The 20,532-nt window shown below is 31.7% G+C and overlaps 1 protein-coding gene across 9 annotated transcripts in view; it reads right to left on the bottom strand.

Annotated features, from left to right (window-relative positions):
- NBEA (neurobeachin) overlaps positions 1-20,532 on the bottom strand; it is a 607,387-nt gene that overhangs the window by 410,716 nt on the left and 176,139 nt on the right. For all 9 annotated transcript variants that reach the window (XM_055089393.1, XM_055089395.1, XM_055089397.1 and 6 more), the window contains 6 exons: positions 19,848-20,065; positions 17,329-17,482; positions 9,038-9,218; positions 8,616-8,746; positions 5,282-5,389; positions 1,111-1,279 (listed from right to left, as the gene is read on the bottom strand). In XM_055089393.1, coding sequence (XP_054945368.1) covers positions 1,111-1,279; positions 5,282-5,389; positions 8,616-8,746; positions 9,038-9,218; positions 17,329-17,482; positions 19,848-20,065 — 961 coding nt within the window. The remainder of the gene's footprint in view (positions 1-1,110; positions 1,280-5,281; positions 5,390-8,615; positions 8,747-9,037; positions 9,219-17,328; positions 17,483-19,847; positions 20,066-20,532) is intronic.

The raw sequence follows: 20,532 nt of genomic DNA, 5'->3' as shown, positions 1-20,532 counted from the left end.
GGTTTTAAATGGTCAAAAGACATAAACTGCAATGGTAAGATAACATTTAATTTGAAGAATAAGGTTAAAAGTATACTACAAAGAAATATCATGTTTACATACTAAAAATAAGTACAGCATGCAACAGCAAAGAATTATAGTTAAATATAACCTGTATTTCCACACAGCGATAAAAAGTAAATGAGATGTGATATGAATATGGAAAACAAAATGCAGAGATTTGACCACTAATTTCTACTCACTTTTAAAAATATTCATATAATTTGTATATCATATGCATTTATTTAGGAAAGATAATTTCTATTACAAATTAATCCAGTGGTACATGAAATAACCACTGGGTTACTAAGGTCACACTGCAAACAACAGAGAAACAACCTTGATGTAAACACCCGGCAAGAAATGCAATTGATAGAAGGCTCCCCATGATATTAAAATATTAGTTGCCAGAAAATGTGTTTATCATTTCCAAGCAGAGTAGATAAAGCTGATAATGCACGAACTCCTACAACATGAGCATCTTCTATAGATGAGAAAGACAACATGATCCAAAATGGTTCATTGATGTCTAGAAGTCTTTGATTTTAGTTGAAGCAACTCTGGTATAAAGTTTAGAATGTGTTTGTTTATTATAAATCTCTGACAGAATATTTAGATACTGAAATAACTATACACAATGAAAGAAAGAAAGAAAGAAAAAGAAGGAAAGAAAGAGGGATGCTATCTTTGAACTTGGGTATAAAGATTTACATTTTGGCTTATTGTTGATACTGAACTACTCTATAAGGACCTCCTACTTTCATATGTTTATAAAGGTTAAAATTATACATTTAAAATATATGAGTTATTTGCATATTAAACAGTAGTATAAATGATTTGTATTAATAAATAGAAAAATTAAAACCAAAACTCTCTGATAAAATGAGAATATAGGAAATATCATTCTACATTTTTGTGTAATTAAAGAATATTAATTGGCATTTATATACCACCTACTTATAAATACTTGAGGTGATTATGAATAGAACCAGTTTAAATCTAGATGTAAAATGAAATAAAAAGGAGATAAATGATGATGAAAATTCAAATAATTAGACAAATATTAAGTACCTGTACTTGTTGGTGAATTTATTTCTTGTCTGATGTTTCTACCTGGTTGGCTTCCAGTTCTTGCAGTCTCTCGCTGGGGTTCTAAAATGTCACGATACTTGGAAACCATCAGAACCGAAATGAAGTAAACAACAGCTAGAGCTAAGAACTGTGCCTGCTTGCTATCATCCTGCATAAAATGAAAAGGCAGTGTTGACACTCAAAACTTTTAAAGTGTAAGTTCTTAGAGTACAAGAAACTATTGTTGTTTCATCTTCTTTATGGAGGTAAAATATGACATTTAGGGCTTCCCTGGTGGCGCAGTGGTTGCGCATCCGCCTGCCGATGCAGGGGAACCGGGTTCGCGCCCCGGTCTGGGAGGATCCCACATGCCGCGGAGCAGCTGGGCCCGTGGGCCGAAAAAAAAAAATGACATTTAACATTTACTAAAACTTGCTAAGTATACACTGCTATTTAATAAGTATCATCTAAGTAGAGATAAAAAAAACTCCATAAATATATCATCTGCTTTACAGGTTGGAATGTAATTTCAAAAATTGAGAATGTTAAGATTTTGCTGAATATGCCACAAAATTTTATTCTTTGTCCTCTCCACTACTAGTATCTACTACTTCCATAACAACGGAGAATGCATATTTATAAGATATGCAGATAGCACAAGATTGAAAAGAATAATTTAATGTCTGAATAAAAAAAGACAAGAGTTTCAAGTATACTTTCAAGTAACTGAAAAAAAATTAACAGAATAAAATTACAATTAGAATACATATACAATTCTAACATACCACTACCTGAGCAGGAAACAATATGAGTAAAACAGAGGAGGTATAAAAATGGGGGAGCATAAAGCATGAATTTTTTACAAGTTCAATATGAGCTAAAAGTGTGATATGGCAGCTTAAAAAAAAGCTAACACAATGTTTGACACATAAACAGATAAAAAGAAGAAAGAGCACCACTATTCTCCTCTGGAAAAATGAGGTCATTTTTCCAGTGCAGAATTGGGAGCCAATATTTGAGGCTCCCAATTTCAAAAGCTCAATGACAAAATGAAATTTTTCCAGAGGAGAGCAGCAATGTAGTAAAAGGTCTGAAAAAGACTGACCAAGTTAGGATAAAGAGATAATAGTTTTAAAAAAGCAGATTGCTGTCTAGTAGAGAAGATAACTTTAAAAAATAAGTATGCTTTGCAAAAATATAAAGAGCCATATAACCTTGAGAGCTCTATCCAAAAAGCCTAGATAATCACCGTATAGGGAAAAATTGTTAATGGGCAAATTTAAATGACCTCTAATACTATTTCCAGATTAGACTATATCTAAGTAATCATATATAGATGGTTATTAAGCCTTTTTTCTAAGCTAGGTTAAAAGTGATACTCAAGCCAAAACTGCAAGTAATTACCTTGGCCCATAGATAACACAGAAATAAGGAAAACAAACATGCATTAAAGTCTAGTAACTTCATAAACAGGCACTTTACATTACTACTTCATTTAGGCACAATGTGAGCAAGATTCAAAATTTATGTGCATCTGTTAGAAAAAAAAAGACAATGAGAAATATTTACTGATGATTTAATACTATGAAACAGAATTAGTACAGGTAACGCAGAAAATGACCAAACTAGATTAAATTTGTTCTGAAATATTATGAATTTAGTATTTCATACTCTGTGGGTAACAGACAGCTTTTATATATATAATTTTTCCTTAAAGACCAAATTTTTTATCTCATGTGGTTTTGAAATTAAGGCAACTAAAAATGACTATTGATTCGTAAAAATTTCAAAAGTTAAGTAGAAATCTTACTATAATTTCTACAATTGACTAAAATAAAGCAATTGTAAAACACTTCCAAATTTTGGAGATTATTTAAAATGAAAACAAAAGTGTACCTTAGAATTTACGAAATATGGTGGTAAAAAAGAGTGCTTTGCAAAGATCTACCTTGGGATTCTGACTCTACCTCACACTAGCTGTGTGATCTTAATGTTTCTGAGTCTTAGCTTTCTCTTAACCTTTTACGGAAAGCTGAGGTAATATATACTAAGTGTCTGATACATGGTATAAACTCAATGAACACAAATTATGTTACCTCCATGATGTTTGGAAGGTACACCTGGGAACACTAATTCCCTTCCTTTAGGAAGAAAGCTAATAAGCACCACTGCTGGGTTATCCAGTATAGTTACAAAACATCTGTAGATACTAGAAAAATTATGATAATTCACCACAATAACCTGATGCAGAATTTACTAACAATTTAAATGCAGTGTCACACTTAACATAAACACCTTCTATGTTAGGTTCAAATGGGTCTCTTGGAGATGAAGACATACTCCATGTTTAAATCATCTATCATTTAAAAAAAAATCTTTCCACAACATGTTTTTTTTTCAGGATGAATAATTCCCATTTCTAAATGGTTAAACTGTTAGTAATTTTTTTCCCAAGTCCAAATTCAAGTCCAGATTATAGAGTTTCTCACAGCATGATTTTTATACTATTATATGTTTTACCTCCTATTTTAAAAAATTCCTTTATTTTTTATTAACTACAAAAGCAATACAGGTTTACTACAGAAAATATGAAAATACAAAAAAAGTACAAAATAAAAACTGTTTACCTAGAGATAATCACTGGTAGCACTTGGGTACTTTTTTCCAGACTTTTTAAAAAAAAAATAAAGGTGAACATGTGCATGTATGTACACTTGGCATACAAATGTAATATTTGCATAGTATAAGTATTTTTGCATACTGCTGCTTTCCCTTAAAATATATCATGAGCATTTTACATGTCACTAAGTTTCCCTCAAAGATATGATGTCAATAGCTGCACAGTTTCTTGTTAAATGAATATACTATGATTTATTAAGCTCTATATTGGATATTTATAATGTTGTCAATTTTCCTGAAGGCAACTCTGATGAGCACATGGGCTTAAATAGCTTGAGGAGAACCACTGGGTAATAAGCATCAATATTTATAAGAGTTTTAACACATGTTGGTAAAGAGCTTTCCAAAAAGTTTATTCAACTTCTATTCCTACCAGTGATAAGTCATAGCGCATGTTTCAATGCATCCTTGTAATGACAGGTACTATTATTTAAAAATTTTAGTTTATTTAATGGTAAAATATTTATCTCACTCTTGTTTTAAATTTGCATTTCTTTGACTACTGGTTATACTGACTTTTAAATCATATGTTTGTTACCTTATTTTCATATTTTATATCCATTGCCTATTTTTCTGTTGGTATGGTTGTAATTTTCTTTGTGATTTATAAGCACTGATATATATTAAAGAGTGAGAATTTTTCTATCATATATTCCTACCATGCAGTATTATGCTGTATGACTTAAATATATTTTAACCACTTTCTCAAGTACAAAGTACTCTATCCAATTTATTATTAAATGTAAATTTAAAACATAAACTTCCTTCTATGTTTCATAAATCATCAATTAAAATAAGAAAAATAGAATCCAAAATGGCTGATAAATAGCAACTATACTAAGGAGTACTGCCAATATTGCGTCTGCTGTGAAATGCTGTGTATGTTTCTACACAGTTTGTGGAAAGGCCAGTCTTATCTATCCTTACTTTGAATAAGTGATCATATAATTGGAGGGTTCCATGAAACCGTTTCCTTAAGCTATCTTTTCAATAAGCTTTATTAAGCAACCTTTCTAACTCAAATTCCCATTGATATCTATATTTTAAAATGCAGATTCTTATCTCAAAAATAATTGCCCCCCCAAATGTAACTGCCAATAACACCTTAATGAATTAATCCTTTTTATCCATAATACAAGGAACATTGATATTAGCAAAATATTCAGTACCTAGAGATGGAGCAAGGAATACTAAAAGACAGGAGTAGGTGATTCAAGATAAAGTCAACTATAATTTTCAAAGTTATCCCTATTCTTAATATCCATACAAAAATTAAATAAAAATTTAACATCATTTAAAAAAATAGCATATCAATAAGCTTTCTGATAAACCTAAGCTCGTCCATTTTACAAACAGAAGCATGTTATATACCTACAATCCCTGACACTAGGACATTTAGTTTTAATATGCAGCTTTCTTATAAAATTTAAATTATTTTACACAAATGACAGTGGAAAGTTTTTTCCTGGGAAATCAAGCAGGCATAACTTACCACATCCCGAAAGACAACTGCACGAAGGCGATTGATATCAACATCCTGAAGAAGTCTATCGGGATCCTTAATTGGAGAAAGGTTACCTGGAACATTCTCTAGTGGAGTCTTAAAAAAAAAGAGAGAGAATTGTGAAAAAATAGTATAATACAGAAACTTATATAGCAGTATAATTTCTAATACCTTTAATTTAGTCATTAAACTGGCCACATTCTTTACCTACTCTCTTCATTGAACAACATTTATTGACAACAGTATGCTATTACAAGGCACTTTTTCTGTTCTCTTCTACTCTTGTCATGGTTTCGCTTACTAGTGTTCTTATTCTTTATCAGCATAGCTACCGCTATAGACAAAGAAAGGCTAGAAGATTATGGCATAAAAAATATTAATCTTACACTCTGGGCTCAAATCTCTACTGTGTGACCTCAAGCTTGTTAGTAAATCTTTCTGAGCCTCACATTCCCTACCTCTAGTTAATAAGTTTCTTTAAGTCATCGCATTCATTTATCCATCATGCTTTTATAATATATGAAATTATTATGTTACATTATTACATGAGATTTCATATGTGAAAGCATTTCATGATCTACAAAATGTTAGAAAGGTGAGCAGAAAAAAAAAATTTAGTCGTGGCGTTAATATTAAAGCTGAAAGACATTAAAGATCATTACCACCAAAATCCTTTTTATAGCTGAAGACACAAAAATCCACACATTTAGGGTAACATGTCACAGAGCAAACTTGCAAGACAGCAAAGATCCCTGAAACTCAATCTAGTACTTTTTCACTTACAAAATATGTTAAGAATTGTGTGGATTAAATTAGATAATGTATGTAAAGTACCAAATACAATTCCTGCATATAAAGTAACCTGTTACTCTAACTAATTAATAATAAGTCTCCTTTTGTTTCTCTGTAAACCTCAATTATTCTATTTCACTCTTAAGATGACTGACTCCTTTGCAGCACAGAATAGTGAAAAGAGTATGGTATTTGAAGGATGACAATTATTTGGCTTCCATTACAATTCCAAGACTAACCAGCCATATAACCTTAGGTGAGATACTTAACCTCTCAGAACCTCAGCTTTAATATGTAAAAACAGGCTAATAATCTTTATCAGAGAATGATTAAAGAAATAATATACTATTCATAGCATAGATGAAAACTTTGTATATATTTTAATTTATATACTATTTTACAGTTTACAAAGTACTTCTATGTCCATAATCTAATTCGAGACATTTTTATAGGAAAAGCTTGTATTACTGCTCCTTTTTAGAAAGTATAAAAAATGAGGTGCAAAGAAACCATGTGGTTAATACAAGTTCACTCAGGTTAGTAACACACCAAAATTAACTAAGGTTTACTTACTCAAGTGTCACATTAAAAAATAGGGAAGAAAGAAAAAAACAACTCTCTCCATTGACTCTCTATTCTGAAACATGTTTTCTTACCAAGTCAACTTTTCCCCTAATATTTCTATATCCAGGACTTATACTCCATCTTTCATTGCCAAGGTTCTTGCTAGAGAGACACTGACTAGCTCAACTAAATTACTATGGATTTCCCTCTCACTGAGCTTTTTTGTCCATGGTCTACAATCAGTGTACTACTTGGCTTGACAGGTTTGAAATGTTCCCTATTATCTTCTGATTTAAATACAGACAGCTTTAAGATCTAAGCTCTCAAAAATACTAACTTATTTATTCATTTCATGATATATATATTGAATGGCTAACTCCTAAAGAGAGGAAGGGAATTAGTATTAATTGACTGTTCACTGCATTTCTGGAATTACTAAGTACTTTAATGCATTATTGCTTTTTATTTAATTCATACAAACACCTTATACATTAAGATAGATATATATGTGTGTGTGTGTATATATATATATATATATATATATATATACACACACACACACACACATATTCATTTTAAAGACTGGAAAACTGTCTTCCAGTCTTTAAAATGAAAAACTGAGGCACAAGAGACTAAGGAATGTGTCTTGGTTCATGAAACCAGTAAGTGGTAGAGCCAGAATACAAACTCAGAACTGTTTGATTCTAGAGTTTGTGCTGTGCGATGTACGCTCTGTAATTACAAAGATGTATAAGATACGAACATGCCCTCAAGTAACATACAGTCTCCTGTGCCTACACAAATAACATGAAGCATGACTGCTGATGTGTTTCTATTTAATTTTCTAAGCAATGAAGAGCTTTGTGGAGACTTGTCAGCAATAAAATAATATATGGTCTAATTATTTTAGTAATGTGTCTCTAACAGTAGTGAAAAAGAAAGACGCTACACTACAGATAGACTAAATGTGTGGCTGTTCTGCCTGAAAACTGCAAAAGTTTGAAGCCACAGAACTTTTTAAATGAATTAAACTTTTACTTCATGCCTTCATTTATTGAGGCTTCACTGTTTCAGTATCAAACATCTGATTACAAGTACTGTGAGTGACAAGAGACATACCAGGTTTTATGAAAATATCAAACAGAGGAACTTCCCCTAGACTGGGTTGGCAGTGAAAGTATTAGAAAACATTTTCCTCAGAGAGTTGAACTTACACTAAAGCCAAGAGTGGAACAGAGTCACTGGGGTGAAAAATAAGGATGGACATTTCAAGAAAGGGGAAGCTATGTGTAAGTCTAAAGGTTAAAACAAATTCTGAAGAACTGCATGAAGTCTACAGTGTGACTAAAATAAAATAGTAATAAATAAACAAGATAAAATAGTAAAAGCAAGGGTAAGGGATTCCAAGTTGTAGCTGAAGTAAGCGACAGTCAAGCATGCAGGACCTAAAAGTCACATTACTGAAACTCTGAAGTGATGCAAATGGTCAGTTGAACATACAATAAATAGAGCTAATTTAGAATGAGAATCACTGCTGCATTCCAAAATACTGTACACCATTCATTCATATCATGGGCATTCAATATATTTTTGTTGACTATCATGGGAATTCTATCCCCCAAAGCATATCCATTTAAAAAGCGCATTATTCATATACTGAACTCTGTTAAAATATATGTAACTATTAAAAATAGTAATAATTAAGAACTTTTCAGTGCTATGAACTGATATAATCCTTATAAGAACCCTACGAGGTAGAAATTATTAATATCTTCATTGAGTAACCAAAACTTACCAGTCTCAGAGAGGTTAAATAATCTTGATAATACAATTCTGAAGAAAAGAAGCCAGGACCAGAGCCTCCATCTGCCTGATTATCAAGCGATACCATGTCACTTTGTTCTCATGAACTTAAAAAAAATTTTTTTAAGGTACATTGTATTTAACATAGAAAATGTTTAATTACCTTGGAAGCTGCTGTGGCAGTCACACCTTGAGGAGCTTCTTGAGGTTTACTGCTTGCATGTGAAGGTTTGTTCCCCCTGTCTCTCTGTCTCTGCCGACATTCTAAACAGTTTCTCACAGCAACACAGCAAACTAGATTTACATTAAAATCACTTCAGTGAAAAAGGTTATTGTCTAACTGATTCTGAAACAACTCAAAATATATTTGACTTTATTGCAAATTAGAATCCATTAAAGAGCAATTCCATGAAATCTCCAATGTGAAGATATTATAATTTTTTAATTTAGTAATTCTGAAGAATTACAAAATAATCTCTACATTACATAATCATCAAATTGTATCATTAATACTTTATGTATCACAGAGTATCAAAAAGTAATCTGTAATTATTTAACATGCACCGTTATTCTTAACAGACTTACCTAGCCTTAGGCACTGTCGCATTAAACCACCAGAAGACATGTTTTTTTCAGCTTCAATCTCACTAAAATTTAGAGAGCTGGCAAATACAAGTACATCAACCATAGCCATCAATCGACTGAGGAAAGTTACTGCTGTCTCAGCTGACATGCCTTGTGTCACTTCAATATTTTCCAATTCCGTCTTTAAAAAAGTAGAAGATTTAAATCTTGCTTAAAATTTGGAGATGTAATACTGTACATACATACCGCAGGCTAACAGTAGTTTAGTTATTTTGTAAACAAAACGAGTTATAAATCATAAACTAATTCCACATCACAAGAGCTAGTTATCAAATTTAATTAGCTTACCTATGAATTATATTTAAATAAAGGAAAAATCTATTTTTAAAATCAATGTTAGATTTCAGTATCATTACTTGTAAAAACTACATTCCAAACTTAAGATCATTTCATAAAGATATTTAGAAGTAATCACATGTATATATTTATACTAGTTTTGTTCTATTTCATTAGTTAACAAAGACATAAAACTCATATTTCTTTCCTAAAATCCTCATTCTCATTTATAAAAATATATGTGCTAATTTTTCTTTCCTATAAATGTATGATGAGCAATAGGAAAGATATGTGGTGCTTTCATTTGACATCAAAGGGAGACAACTGTCAAATTATGACACTTTCTTATCCATTTCAGAATAAAGTGAAACCACTAGGTATCTTGTATGAACAATAAAAATCTAGGGTAAAAATACTCAAGATCATTAATTCCTCTACCGATATTAATTTGTGACACTAGCAATAAGAAGAATCAGTAGCATTCTAGACTGGTGAAGCTGTACTTTCACTACACTATTGTCTATGGTAAAATATAATTTCCTGCTTTGAAAGGGAATGGTACAAAGCACTGTGTTTCGTAAGATGTATAACTCTGTATTTTGTAAGCAATAGCAACATCTCTTATTTTATTTTTCACTGTGCATTACATAACATTTTAATTATTTTGGTTCATTATGACTAGACCTCATTTTCTCAGTGCCTCAAAACCAGAGAAAAGTAAGGAATGCTTTATAAATAAAAAGTACTACTGTTTAAATTTTCTGAAAATGGGCACACTAGCCATATGGATTAACCTTACTTCGGCACCAAATGATAAATTCAACTACAAGGTAAGCATATATCATAGGTATCTGCTCCTATTTAATGCTCCATTTGACATTATTTATACCCATCATTCTACCTAGACATATCCCTACTCACATTAACATGGAAATGTCAGCAGGAAACACTGATTAAAAAACGACCTCTTAAACACTTCTTGTGTACAACACGGGTAAGAAAAGAGACAGCTGGCTACTGCAAGCACTTTTATAACTAAACGATTATAAGTGGAATATAAAACGTAACAACCTTTCTCCCTTCTATTTAACATCAAAATAGAGTTAAAATCATTCTCTCTAAGAGGAGCTTGGAAATAGACAAAAAATTTTTTTTCAATTGTTGATTTACAACATTATGCCAATTCGGTATCCATGACCTAAAGAAATGATTAATTCATTACTTGGATTTTTTAAATAAAGATTCCTCATTTGCTAGCACTTCACTGATATACAGCATCATTTCATAGCATGAATTAAAAATCGGTGACCACAACACAATTGTTTATAATAAAAGTTTAAAAATTAATTTTATATAAAACCTCCTTTTAAAATATCAGTTATCAATATAAGTGTTTTATAATGGAATGGAAGATCTGGCCATTGCTTAGGTCCATTAAGCATTCTGAAAACTTTTCAAAATATTAGAATTTTAGGATATCTATAGATGTATTCTCAAAGAAATTCATCATTTTGAATTACTAAAATTACGGGAAATCTCATTTTATTAGTTGATCTTATTTTGAAGTATTTTGCTGTGTACAAGGCTTAAGCTTCAAAATGTTTTCATTTTTAAATGAGTAAATTATAAACAGAATTATTAATCATCCATAAAATTTGCCAAACTGTTATTTTTGACTAAACAAAATAAAATTTTAAACTAAAAAGCATTCTTAACCAATAACCTAAATGGGAGTTCTTATTAATTCTATATAACAGTAATTTATAAATATGATGAAATGTTATATAAACATCATAACATAGGTTTAAAAATAAAGATCACCCACATATGATAATTATTAAATCTTAACATATATTCCAACCAATTTCCTTTCTTTGGAACCAGTTAAAATCTGATTGTACATATGACTGTAATATTATTGTTTTCATTATATTCTGATAGTTTAGTCTAAAGATTAGTGTGAATAATAAAATAGTAATTCCTCAGTGCACTGAGAAAATAATCCTTCTAATGAATCTTTTAAATATACCAAAAGATATGCCTAATGTTAGATGGTATGGAAACTCAAAATATAACCAAGTCAAAAATTTCATAAATAAGCAAAAATAAAATTTAAAACTGAAAACCTGAAAATTACTGAAGTAATACTAACCTTAGAACCCTGGACATGCATTAGACAAAACAGACAACAGACCAAAAAAGTACAAGAAAAGCAAATTATTAAAATTAAATGAAAATACAATGTAAAATTGAAACACAAAATAATATATTAAAAATTATATTTGATTATTTTATTAAAAGCAAAAATTCTCAGAAGAGATATTCATTTTATAAATTACATATGATTAAGATTAAATATCAAATAGACTTCTATTTATTTTTTTCATTAGAGTAACTGCCCAAATAATATATATGTAAATATAGTTCATATATTAGAAATGATGCATACTCTAATTTATAAAATAAGTTATCTTTTCCTAGAAGATGACCAAGGAAACATTTTAATAACTAAACTAACATAATGTCTCTGTAAAAGCCCTAGCTCATTACCAGTTTAAGCAGAAATGACTTAGGAAAATAAACTGTACCAACCTTCCAGAATTTTCATTAAGGAATCATGCTATTTTGTTTCCTAAAATATTTGGAGCCCCTCCTATAGAACAAAATCCCCAGTAATTAATAAGATAATAAAATATTTGAGTGATTCTAACTTAAAAAACACTTTCCCTTGCTAGAAAAGAACTTACTGATACACTAAATGAGGTTGCATGTGAAATAAGATGATTGCATAGATTTTGTACTAAGTTTCAGAGTATTATTAAGAATTATATTCAGTATATTAAAAATTTTTGGATAGAATTAAGTTTCATAATGAAAGTCAACGACTATTCTTATTCTTTGATTTCTGACATTATACGTGAGCATAAATTTCAAAATAAACTATTTTCAAGTAGTATAGGAGAACATATAAAAGCACCCTGAGAATACTAAAATATAATCAGTGTTATGAGATAAACAAAACACAAAGAAAATTAGTAGTTTTTCCAAATCTATTAGCTATATTTTCTAATAATGGTAAGAAAATATAAATTAAAATTAAGTCCTTGTCATCATTTTTTGACATAAAAAGTTCCTCTTCTTTCTCAGGATTATGAAACTATTAGGAAAGCCAGAAATATCAGTCTCTATTATTTTTCTATCAACAGAGAAAAAGAAACCATACGTGACACTGAATGAAATTCTAAACATTCAGTGTTCTGGATGGTTGACCAAAATGGTCAACTTAAAATCATTAAGTGATCATGCAATTTGTAGTTGATCCATGTTCTTTGTTTATCTTCATTTTTTTCTCCAATTCCTTGCTTTCATTCATGACCAACTTGAACAATGTATAGAAAATAAATGAGAGGATGCAACTGACTAGTCATAGAAACATTAACTTCAAAACCTCAACAACAGTAACAAAAATAATGCTCCTTCCCCAAATCAAAGACTGGTCAACCTACATACGAAGAGTTCTATTTTATTCCCCTGACTACTTAAAACTATTGGTCTAATTTAGAGACTTGAAACTATGTAATTTATTTTCTGTGCTACATAAGATTTTAAATAATCTAGGTAAAACTGAAACTCCAATAAAGTCCTGCTTCTTCAATGAATTTTAAGTTTGAGGTGGCATTATAACACAAATATTTGTATATCTATACTCTTTTTCCTTAAAGTTTCCACTGAAATAGTTCCGTAAAGTAAGATAAAAAAGCTCAAATTTTCTCACGTGATGGTACTGCAACAGCAATACACAAATGTCATCCTTAGTATGGATTACTGTATTCATATAAGGTCCCAGGGCAGAAAATAAACCACCACTATGCCAACGCCATGGAGAGAACAGACAAGACTATACCACTTTAGTGTTTTTGCCATCAAAATGGATCACCCATAGTAACTAACTTGGTTCAAATATCCTATTTTAAACTTCAGAATTCTGAGCGTGACAGGCTTACTCTATAAATGGGAAGATCATTCCATCATGATACAATTCTGAATAAAAAGTTCCAAAAGGAAGTAAACGAGGGAAACATTCAGAAAGAGTCATCTCCGTCTAGTGACATTACCTAACTTAATTTTCACAAACTCCCTGTGGGATAAGTAAAATTAACACCATTAAAATGAAGAAATTAAGGTTGACATCATTTCTAGTAAGTGGTAGAACCCAGGTTAAAATACACATTTATCCTATGCTAAAACCCATATGCCTTCAACTAAATCATAACTTCAAGAAAAATCGTGTTTGAGTCTCACTGATTATTGGGAAACAAAAGTTTGTTTTCGATGAAAATGAGCAAATTATCTGAGATCCACACGTATACTGAGAAATGGAAAAGACATTTTCCTGGGTTGAGCTTTTAAGAGAAATTATAAAGAATACTTAGCATTCTACTTACCTACTCAAAATTAAACACAATTTCAACATTAGACGTGTCAAATGCTAAAAATATTTAGTATGGCTGCGTGGGAAAAGTTACATATCTTCTAATAAAACATAATGATCACAACCACCAGTGAAATTATATTAAAAATTAAACTTTAATAAATGTTCATTAAGTCAAATGCAAGCTCTTATTTAATAGGAAAAATGAATTTATCTTAAGCTCTAACTATTGAATTTTTAATGATCAGGAGTAAGTAATGAAGTTTTACGCTATGACATTTTTTCACATGTTTTTTGTGAAAATGGTGCTGTAAGTCAGTGGTCAGCAAACTAGGACTTACAAGTCAAATATAAATAAAGGTTTATTGAAACACACCCACACCTACTCCTCTGTGTTATGATATATGGCTGCTTTTGCAAACAACAGCAAATTTCAATAGTTAGATACCATATAGCCCACAAAACCGAAAATATTTACTATATGATCCATACACAGAATAAATTTGTCAACCACTGCATACCATCATTACTCATATTTATTCCTTAAATACGTATCTGTATATAATGTATGAATATTCTGAAGAACTCCACAAATCTAAACAAAATTACAGATCACTCAAACATTAGTTTCAAATGTTTCTATCTCTCTTCATATGGGATTGAAATTCTAAAGGCATCTACATGACAATGTTTCCCTTTGGTAATCTGTATATTGCCAGTGTTTCCTTTTTCACTTATTCCATCCAAAATTCTCTTTTGGCTTTTTATATTTTAAATCTAAATTAAAGAAAGTAACACAACATTGTAAATCAACTATACTCCAATAAAATTTTTTTTAAAAAAATCTAAGTTAAAAAGCTCCATATCTTCAGTTCTCATTTCTTTCTTTATTCAACCTCCTCCTTCCTAACTCTTCCCCTCTACTACATTACAATTTTTAGCAAGAATATTATACAATCAAGTAATAGAAGACATTACTCAACAGTTGACACCAACCATGTTTTCTCCCAGTAGGAAGTGGGAGAAAAGGTTCTCGCTATTAGGAAGCAATTTATTCAAAGAACGTAAAATTAGCTATGTTGTACAACCAGGTATAGGTACAATCAGCTAATGGACCAAAATAACAGAAATATAGAGACAGAGACAATGAAGAAAAGTTTCTACAATTGAATGAATTCCAAAGTCTGCTGAGAATAGTCTAAGAAATAAGAACCATAGTTTCAAATTCCAAACTGCAGAGATTAAAACTGCACAGGTAATAATTTTGGAAGTAGAACCTCAAAATGTCAGTATCTTTATTGTATATTCATTATAAAATAAAAAATAAGCAAACTGGGGTAGTGACATATTATTTAAATCATATTGTTTATTGAAACTTCATTAATTATTTTCTCTATTTTGATAGAGATCTAGTTTTAAAATTTGGAAGACTAGCAATGTGAATATTTCAAATCTATACAAATTTTCATGTCTACTGCTAATTTTTTATAAAGGTCATTTTTGTTCTACAGAAAATTTTAAAACAATATTATATTTTAAAGTAAATTTCAGTATAACATTTTAAAATTTCCTGACAACAAATGTTAATTTATAAGACATAAAAAAATTTATAGGATGAAGAAAAATGCCAGGATGAAACATTAAGTCAGTCTTTAATGCAGAGAAGAGGGAAAAAAACAAAACAAAGCTTCTTCCTGTCTCAATATCAGAATGTACTTTTAATATCACATATAACTCTCAATTTATCAGAATTTGGTATAAATCATGAGAGGAAATCAGAGATTAAAGAGAAGGGATGGTATGTTAATCTCACAGGATACCTGCACTCTTCACACACCATCAGCTATTTTTCTTCCTGATTCAATTTCCTTGGTCAGCTGCTAATTTCATGAAGGCCCTAATTAGGACCTGTTCTGCTGCACTCTCTGCTGAACTAGCCTTCTTGCCTTTGGAGACCCGAACAAATTCATGGATGAAATAGAAGTATATATGCCTGTGAGGGGGAGGTGTGCTGAGGATACATTCTTTTTGCTGCCAATATTTAAGTTTCAGTGCTGCTCCAGGGGTGGTGGCAAAGGGACAGTGAGAAAAAGAGTCATGTAGAGAAAGCTTGTTAATGATGAAATAAAGCCAGAGATCAATTTGGAAACACAGCCTCATCAAGTAAAAGACATCTTAATAAAACAGCAAGTTTCTCTCTGGAAAAAGGATATATTTTGGGCTTATGGATGAGTTTCCAATGTGGTAGCAAGAACACAGTTAATATGAGAAGCAGAATTCTATATTCTTTCCCATCTGAGCAATTAGCTATGGAGTCTGTTTTTTTTAAAAATATGAATCAGAGATTTTTTTTTTTTTTTTGCGGAACGCAGGCCTCTCACTGTTGTGGCCTCTCCCGTTGCGGAGCACAGGCTCCGGATGCGCAAGCTCAGCGGCATGGTTCACGGGCCCAGCCGCTCCGCGGCATGTGGGATCTTCCCGGACCCGGGCGCCGGATGCGCAAGCTCAGCGGCATGGTTCACGGGCCCAGCCGCTCCGCGGCATGTGGGATCTTCCCGGACCAGGGCGCGAACCCGTGTCCTCTGCATTGGCAGGCGGACTCTCAACCACTGCGCCACCAGGGAAGCCCCAGGGGTATTTTTTAAAAGACAGCTAAAATACAGTTATTTTATTTATCTATTATATTTTAAATGACATAAGTAACATTAAATGCCTTTCAAACTTATATTAATACATTTCAACGTTTTATTAGAGAAAGTCTATATTTTTAAAAAATAAATGTTGAACCAGTAAATCATGTCAGATGAAAATTCTAAAAGATGCCATATGGCTAAAATAAAGTTTTTTGAGGCTCTTAAGGATTATGAAATTTTTCAGGTACAGAAGAAAATGTTGTCATTTATACTTTTTCTATCTGAGGTACCTAAGTTTTAAATAAGAAACACTCTAAGAATTCAATCATTCGATTCTCTTTTTGAAGCAAATTACTGGCTTCAATATTAAATCTCAGAGATCAGAAGTATAAAACTCCTATATATCATTTAAAATAATATTAAGTTTAAAAATAATATTTCAAGCAAGTCATATGAGACTGAATGTCTAAAGATGACTTTTTCTAAATTTAGATTCATGACTCTAATTATCATACAATAAACATGTACTTGTATTTAGAACTTCAAGATTTACAGAACAAAGATTTTAACAGTTTATTATAACGTAGATTTGAAGAGAGAAACAATATATAGAAAATAAAGCTAAATCATTCATAGTTATTGTTCTTCCTAAGGCATGTTCATCAGAATTACCAGAGAAATATGTTCATAAATGCACACAGCTGGAACCCAAGACTGACAATTAAAAAAGGTGAGAATATAAATATATATAATTTTAAATTATATGGTTAAAAAGTTTCCTTAGGTGAACAAGTCTTGTTAAAATCCGTGTTTATAGTATAGAACACCACTGACATACTCTAGTAATGTAATTATAAAACATAACCACTAGATGGAGGCAAAGTACTTACAGTTGGTGATGTTGCAGCAGAGAGCAAAGGTAAAATTCCTCCACAAGCAATGATGATGTTGTCTACCATTTGGGAAATGAGGTGAATTGTGTTATGTACAAAAATAATATTTTCATTGCTATTGACAAAATCCATTACAGACTTTGTGGAATGGCTAAAATAGCAGAAAAACAAAGCAGAAATGAACATTTCTTTGGCTTAAGAATAAGAAGTTTAGATTTTATTTATAATGCCATTTTTAAAGTGAAAAATAAGAGCTAGACAAATTTAAAATGGAGTTATTAGAAAAGAAAATAATTTACAATTGAGATGTCATATTACCAAAAACTTAGCATTCATTTCGGCATGGATTTTTTGTGTGTCCCCAAATATAATAATTTATTATTTTCTTTCTGCTTTTAAAATACAGTGTATTAACTTGATTCAAAGACATATGACTAGGTCACTGAATTTGGCTATATTTATTTTTTCCAAAGCTGGTTGTTTGGTATTGAAAGGCAGAACAAGTGAATAGTTAGCTGACAATTTGTTGTATCACCAGACTGCATCTCCGGCTTTGACCAGCTGTACTGAAAATGTATACTGCTAGCCACAGAAGTGATACGATAGGGGAGTATAAATGAGTCAGTAAAATTCAAGTACTTACTGAATAAAAAAAGGAAAAAAGACCTCAAAGGTCAGCAGTGCAGCTCTGCCATACAAAACATTCAATATAGATTCTCAGAGAAATACACTGCTTTAGTTTGGTATCGGTCACGAATATGAACTATTCTCTAACAGAAAAAAAAGAGATTACTCCATGATCAAATTTAAGTCAATGATTCTCACCTTTTAAGAACTGCAAAATATCATCTAATATATCTTAGATCTCAGGATGTTTTCTCTTGTCCTAAAAATTAAAGTACTATCTATCTTTGACATTTTTTAAAATTATGTAAAATTCTGTCTGGGAAATTTTATGAGAGTCCATGAAAGAAAACACAGAAAGACACACACAGTATTAAGGGACGGAAAGTTGAGTATCATTCATTTGGGGGATACTAACATTGCAATTAGTAAATTACACTGTATCTCTCCATACACTGATGCTCATGTTAGTACTAACGTATTTCAGGGTATTCCAGTCTCCTTATTTACCATCCCTAGGTAACTTAGCATATAACATTAGCAATGGAAAGACCATTGTTTCTATCACATAAGTAGACTAAGGACAAACTGACCAAATAAAAATCAGAGCTAAAAACTTTCTATGGCAGACACCGATTGCTTACATGATAGTTATTCCTTATTCCCTGCTAACACAATCTAGATTTTTTTCTATTATTGAGCTACATCTGGTACAGGAAAGATCGGCTTCACCACAGCTACTAGGTTGGTAACCCGTATTGCTCCATGGAGGCCAATCATTACAATCCCATTCCCTTTTGCTGGTGACTCAGAGAATAGCATATGATCCTACTGACACATGGGACATAAGAAGGAAATTTCTTGAGGGTTTTCTTTTAGAAAAAAAAGAAGTAGAGAATAAGAAGAAGAGGAGAAGAAGAAAGAGGAGAGAGAGGAGGAGGCAGAGAGAGAGACAAGGAAGAGAAGGAAGGAAGAAGTGGGTGAAAGAGGAAGAAGAGTCCTGCCCTCTAGTTGGGGTAAGTTTCCTATGTTGACTTGATTCTGGGAGCTGAAGCAGCCACCTTGAATCTTAGAAGGATAACTAGGAGAAGCAGAGAAACTCACTTAAGTCCGTTGTTAAGAAACTCACTCATAGTCCATTGCGCCACTGACTGTTCAAGTCACTGACGGTGGGGTACTGTTACTGACAGACATCACTACCTAATTTATCTGCATAAACACATGACACTCTCATAACTGATTAATTTGTTGCATATTTGCTATTAGAAAATTAAACTAAAATTGAGGCAAGATAATTTTAAAATTTATGCAGACTTTGTTTTCTTTCTTGAAACTTATTCAATTTATTTGCACTGAAAAAAATAAAACAATTGAACTGTTTTCTTCACTGTTTTCCTTAAATGATTATATTTGAAATGATATCCACTTACCATGTAAATGGTATAAGCTCTAAAAATAGATGTCATAAGCTGATTTTAAATTTTATTTTAGCACTATGTGTTAAATCTTATCACCAAGAATAAATGTAGTACGTGGTATTAATTTTAACAGGGAAAGATAAAAATGCAGAAATTTATTTGAACCAGTACTGAACCTTTTCTTGGTTAAAACTCTTTTTTATAATAACCTGGCAATGCCAGATTTCAAAAATTGGCTAATTAACTGTCTTAAGCCTAAATTCTTGGTTAGCCTTTAATTTGACCCACCCCAGGACTTATAATCATTATGAAAATATTTATGTTTATATAAAAATATTCAATGTTTTTTTAATAAATTTAATTTGTGAGATTTTTAATGATATATTTCGCCTATTAATCAGTCGATGCCACCAATTTAAAATATTCATTTTTCAACTGAAAGTAGTCTTATTTATAGAAAAGAAGTATTTCTACCTCCTCCAAACATGTACATCTGTTTCTAATGCAAATAGCAAATCGGTGAGAAGTCGCTGGTGCATTGGAGACCATTTAAACTCAGGAATACGAAACATTGTAGTGCGTGGACCTGGGCTGAACTGGCGCCGCTGTTCCTCAGTCATTGGCATTCCTCGAAATCCTAAATCAACTCGGAGATCTCTGTCTTGTTGTGTGATAGACCGACCCTGAACAGCCTGGAGACAGAAAAGGAGAACATTTGTAGAGTGAAAAAGAAACACCTGATTTCAAAATGAAAACAGTAAGTACAGTTAAGTGAGTAAAGCTTTTGCATATGACTTTAGTAGGTTAGTATATTTTACATTTATTATTCACCTGGTGATTCCCTGCACAGGAACCTTTTTGAGAAGAAAAGGCTATTATTATTATTTTTATTTTGCTGCTTCAGAAACTAGGCAAGGTAACCTAATACTTAAGTTTAACACCAAAGTTCACATTGAAAACCAGATCCTCTCTAGCCCTCTTTATGAGTCTTTACATTAGACCACATTTCTTCCTTATAAAAGTGAGCCTCGGGCTTCCCTGGTGGCGCAGTGGTTGCGCGTCCGCCTGCCGATGCAGGGGAACCGGGTTCGCGCCCCGGTCTGGGAGGATCCCACATGCCGCGGAGCGGCTGGGCCCGTGAGCCATGGCCGCTGAGCCT

Source organism: Physeter macrocephalus, chromosome 13, assembly GCF_002837175.3.
Source record: "Physeter macrocephalus isolate SW-GA chromosome 13, ASM283717v5, whole genome shotgun sequence".
NCBI lineage: Eukaryota > Metazoa > Chordata > Mammalia > Artiodactyla > Physeteridae > Physeter > Physeter macrocephalus.
Note: the sequence above shows the minus strand (reverse complement) of the source record. Positions and strands in the feature narration are given on the sequence as shown.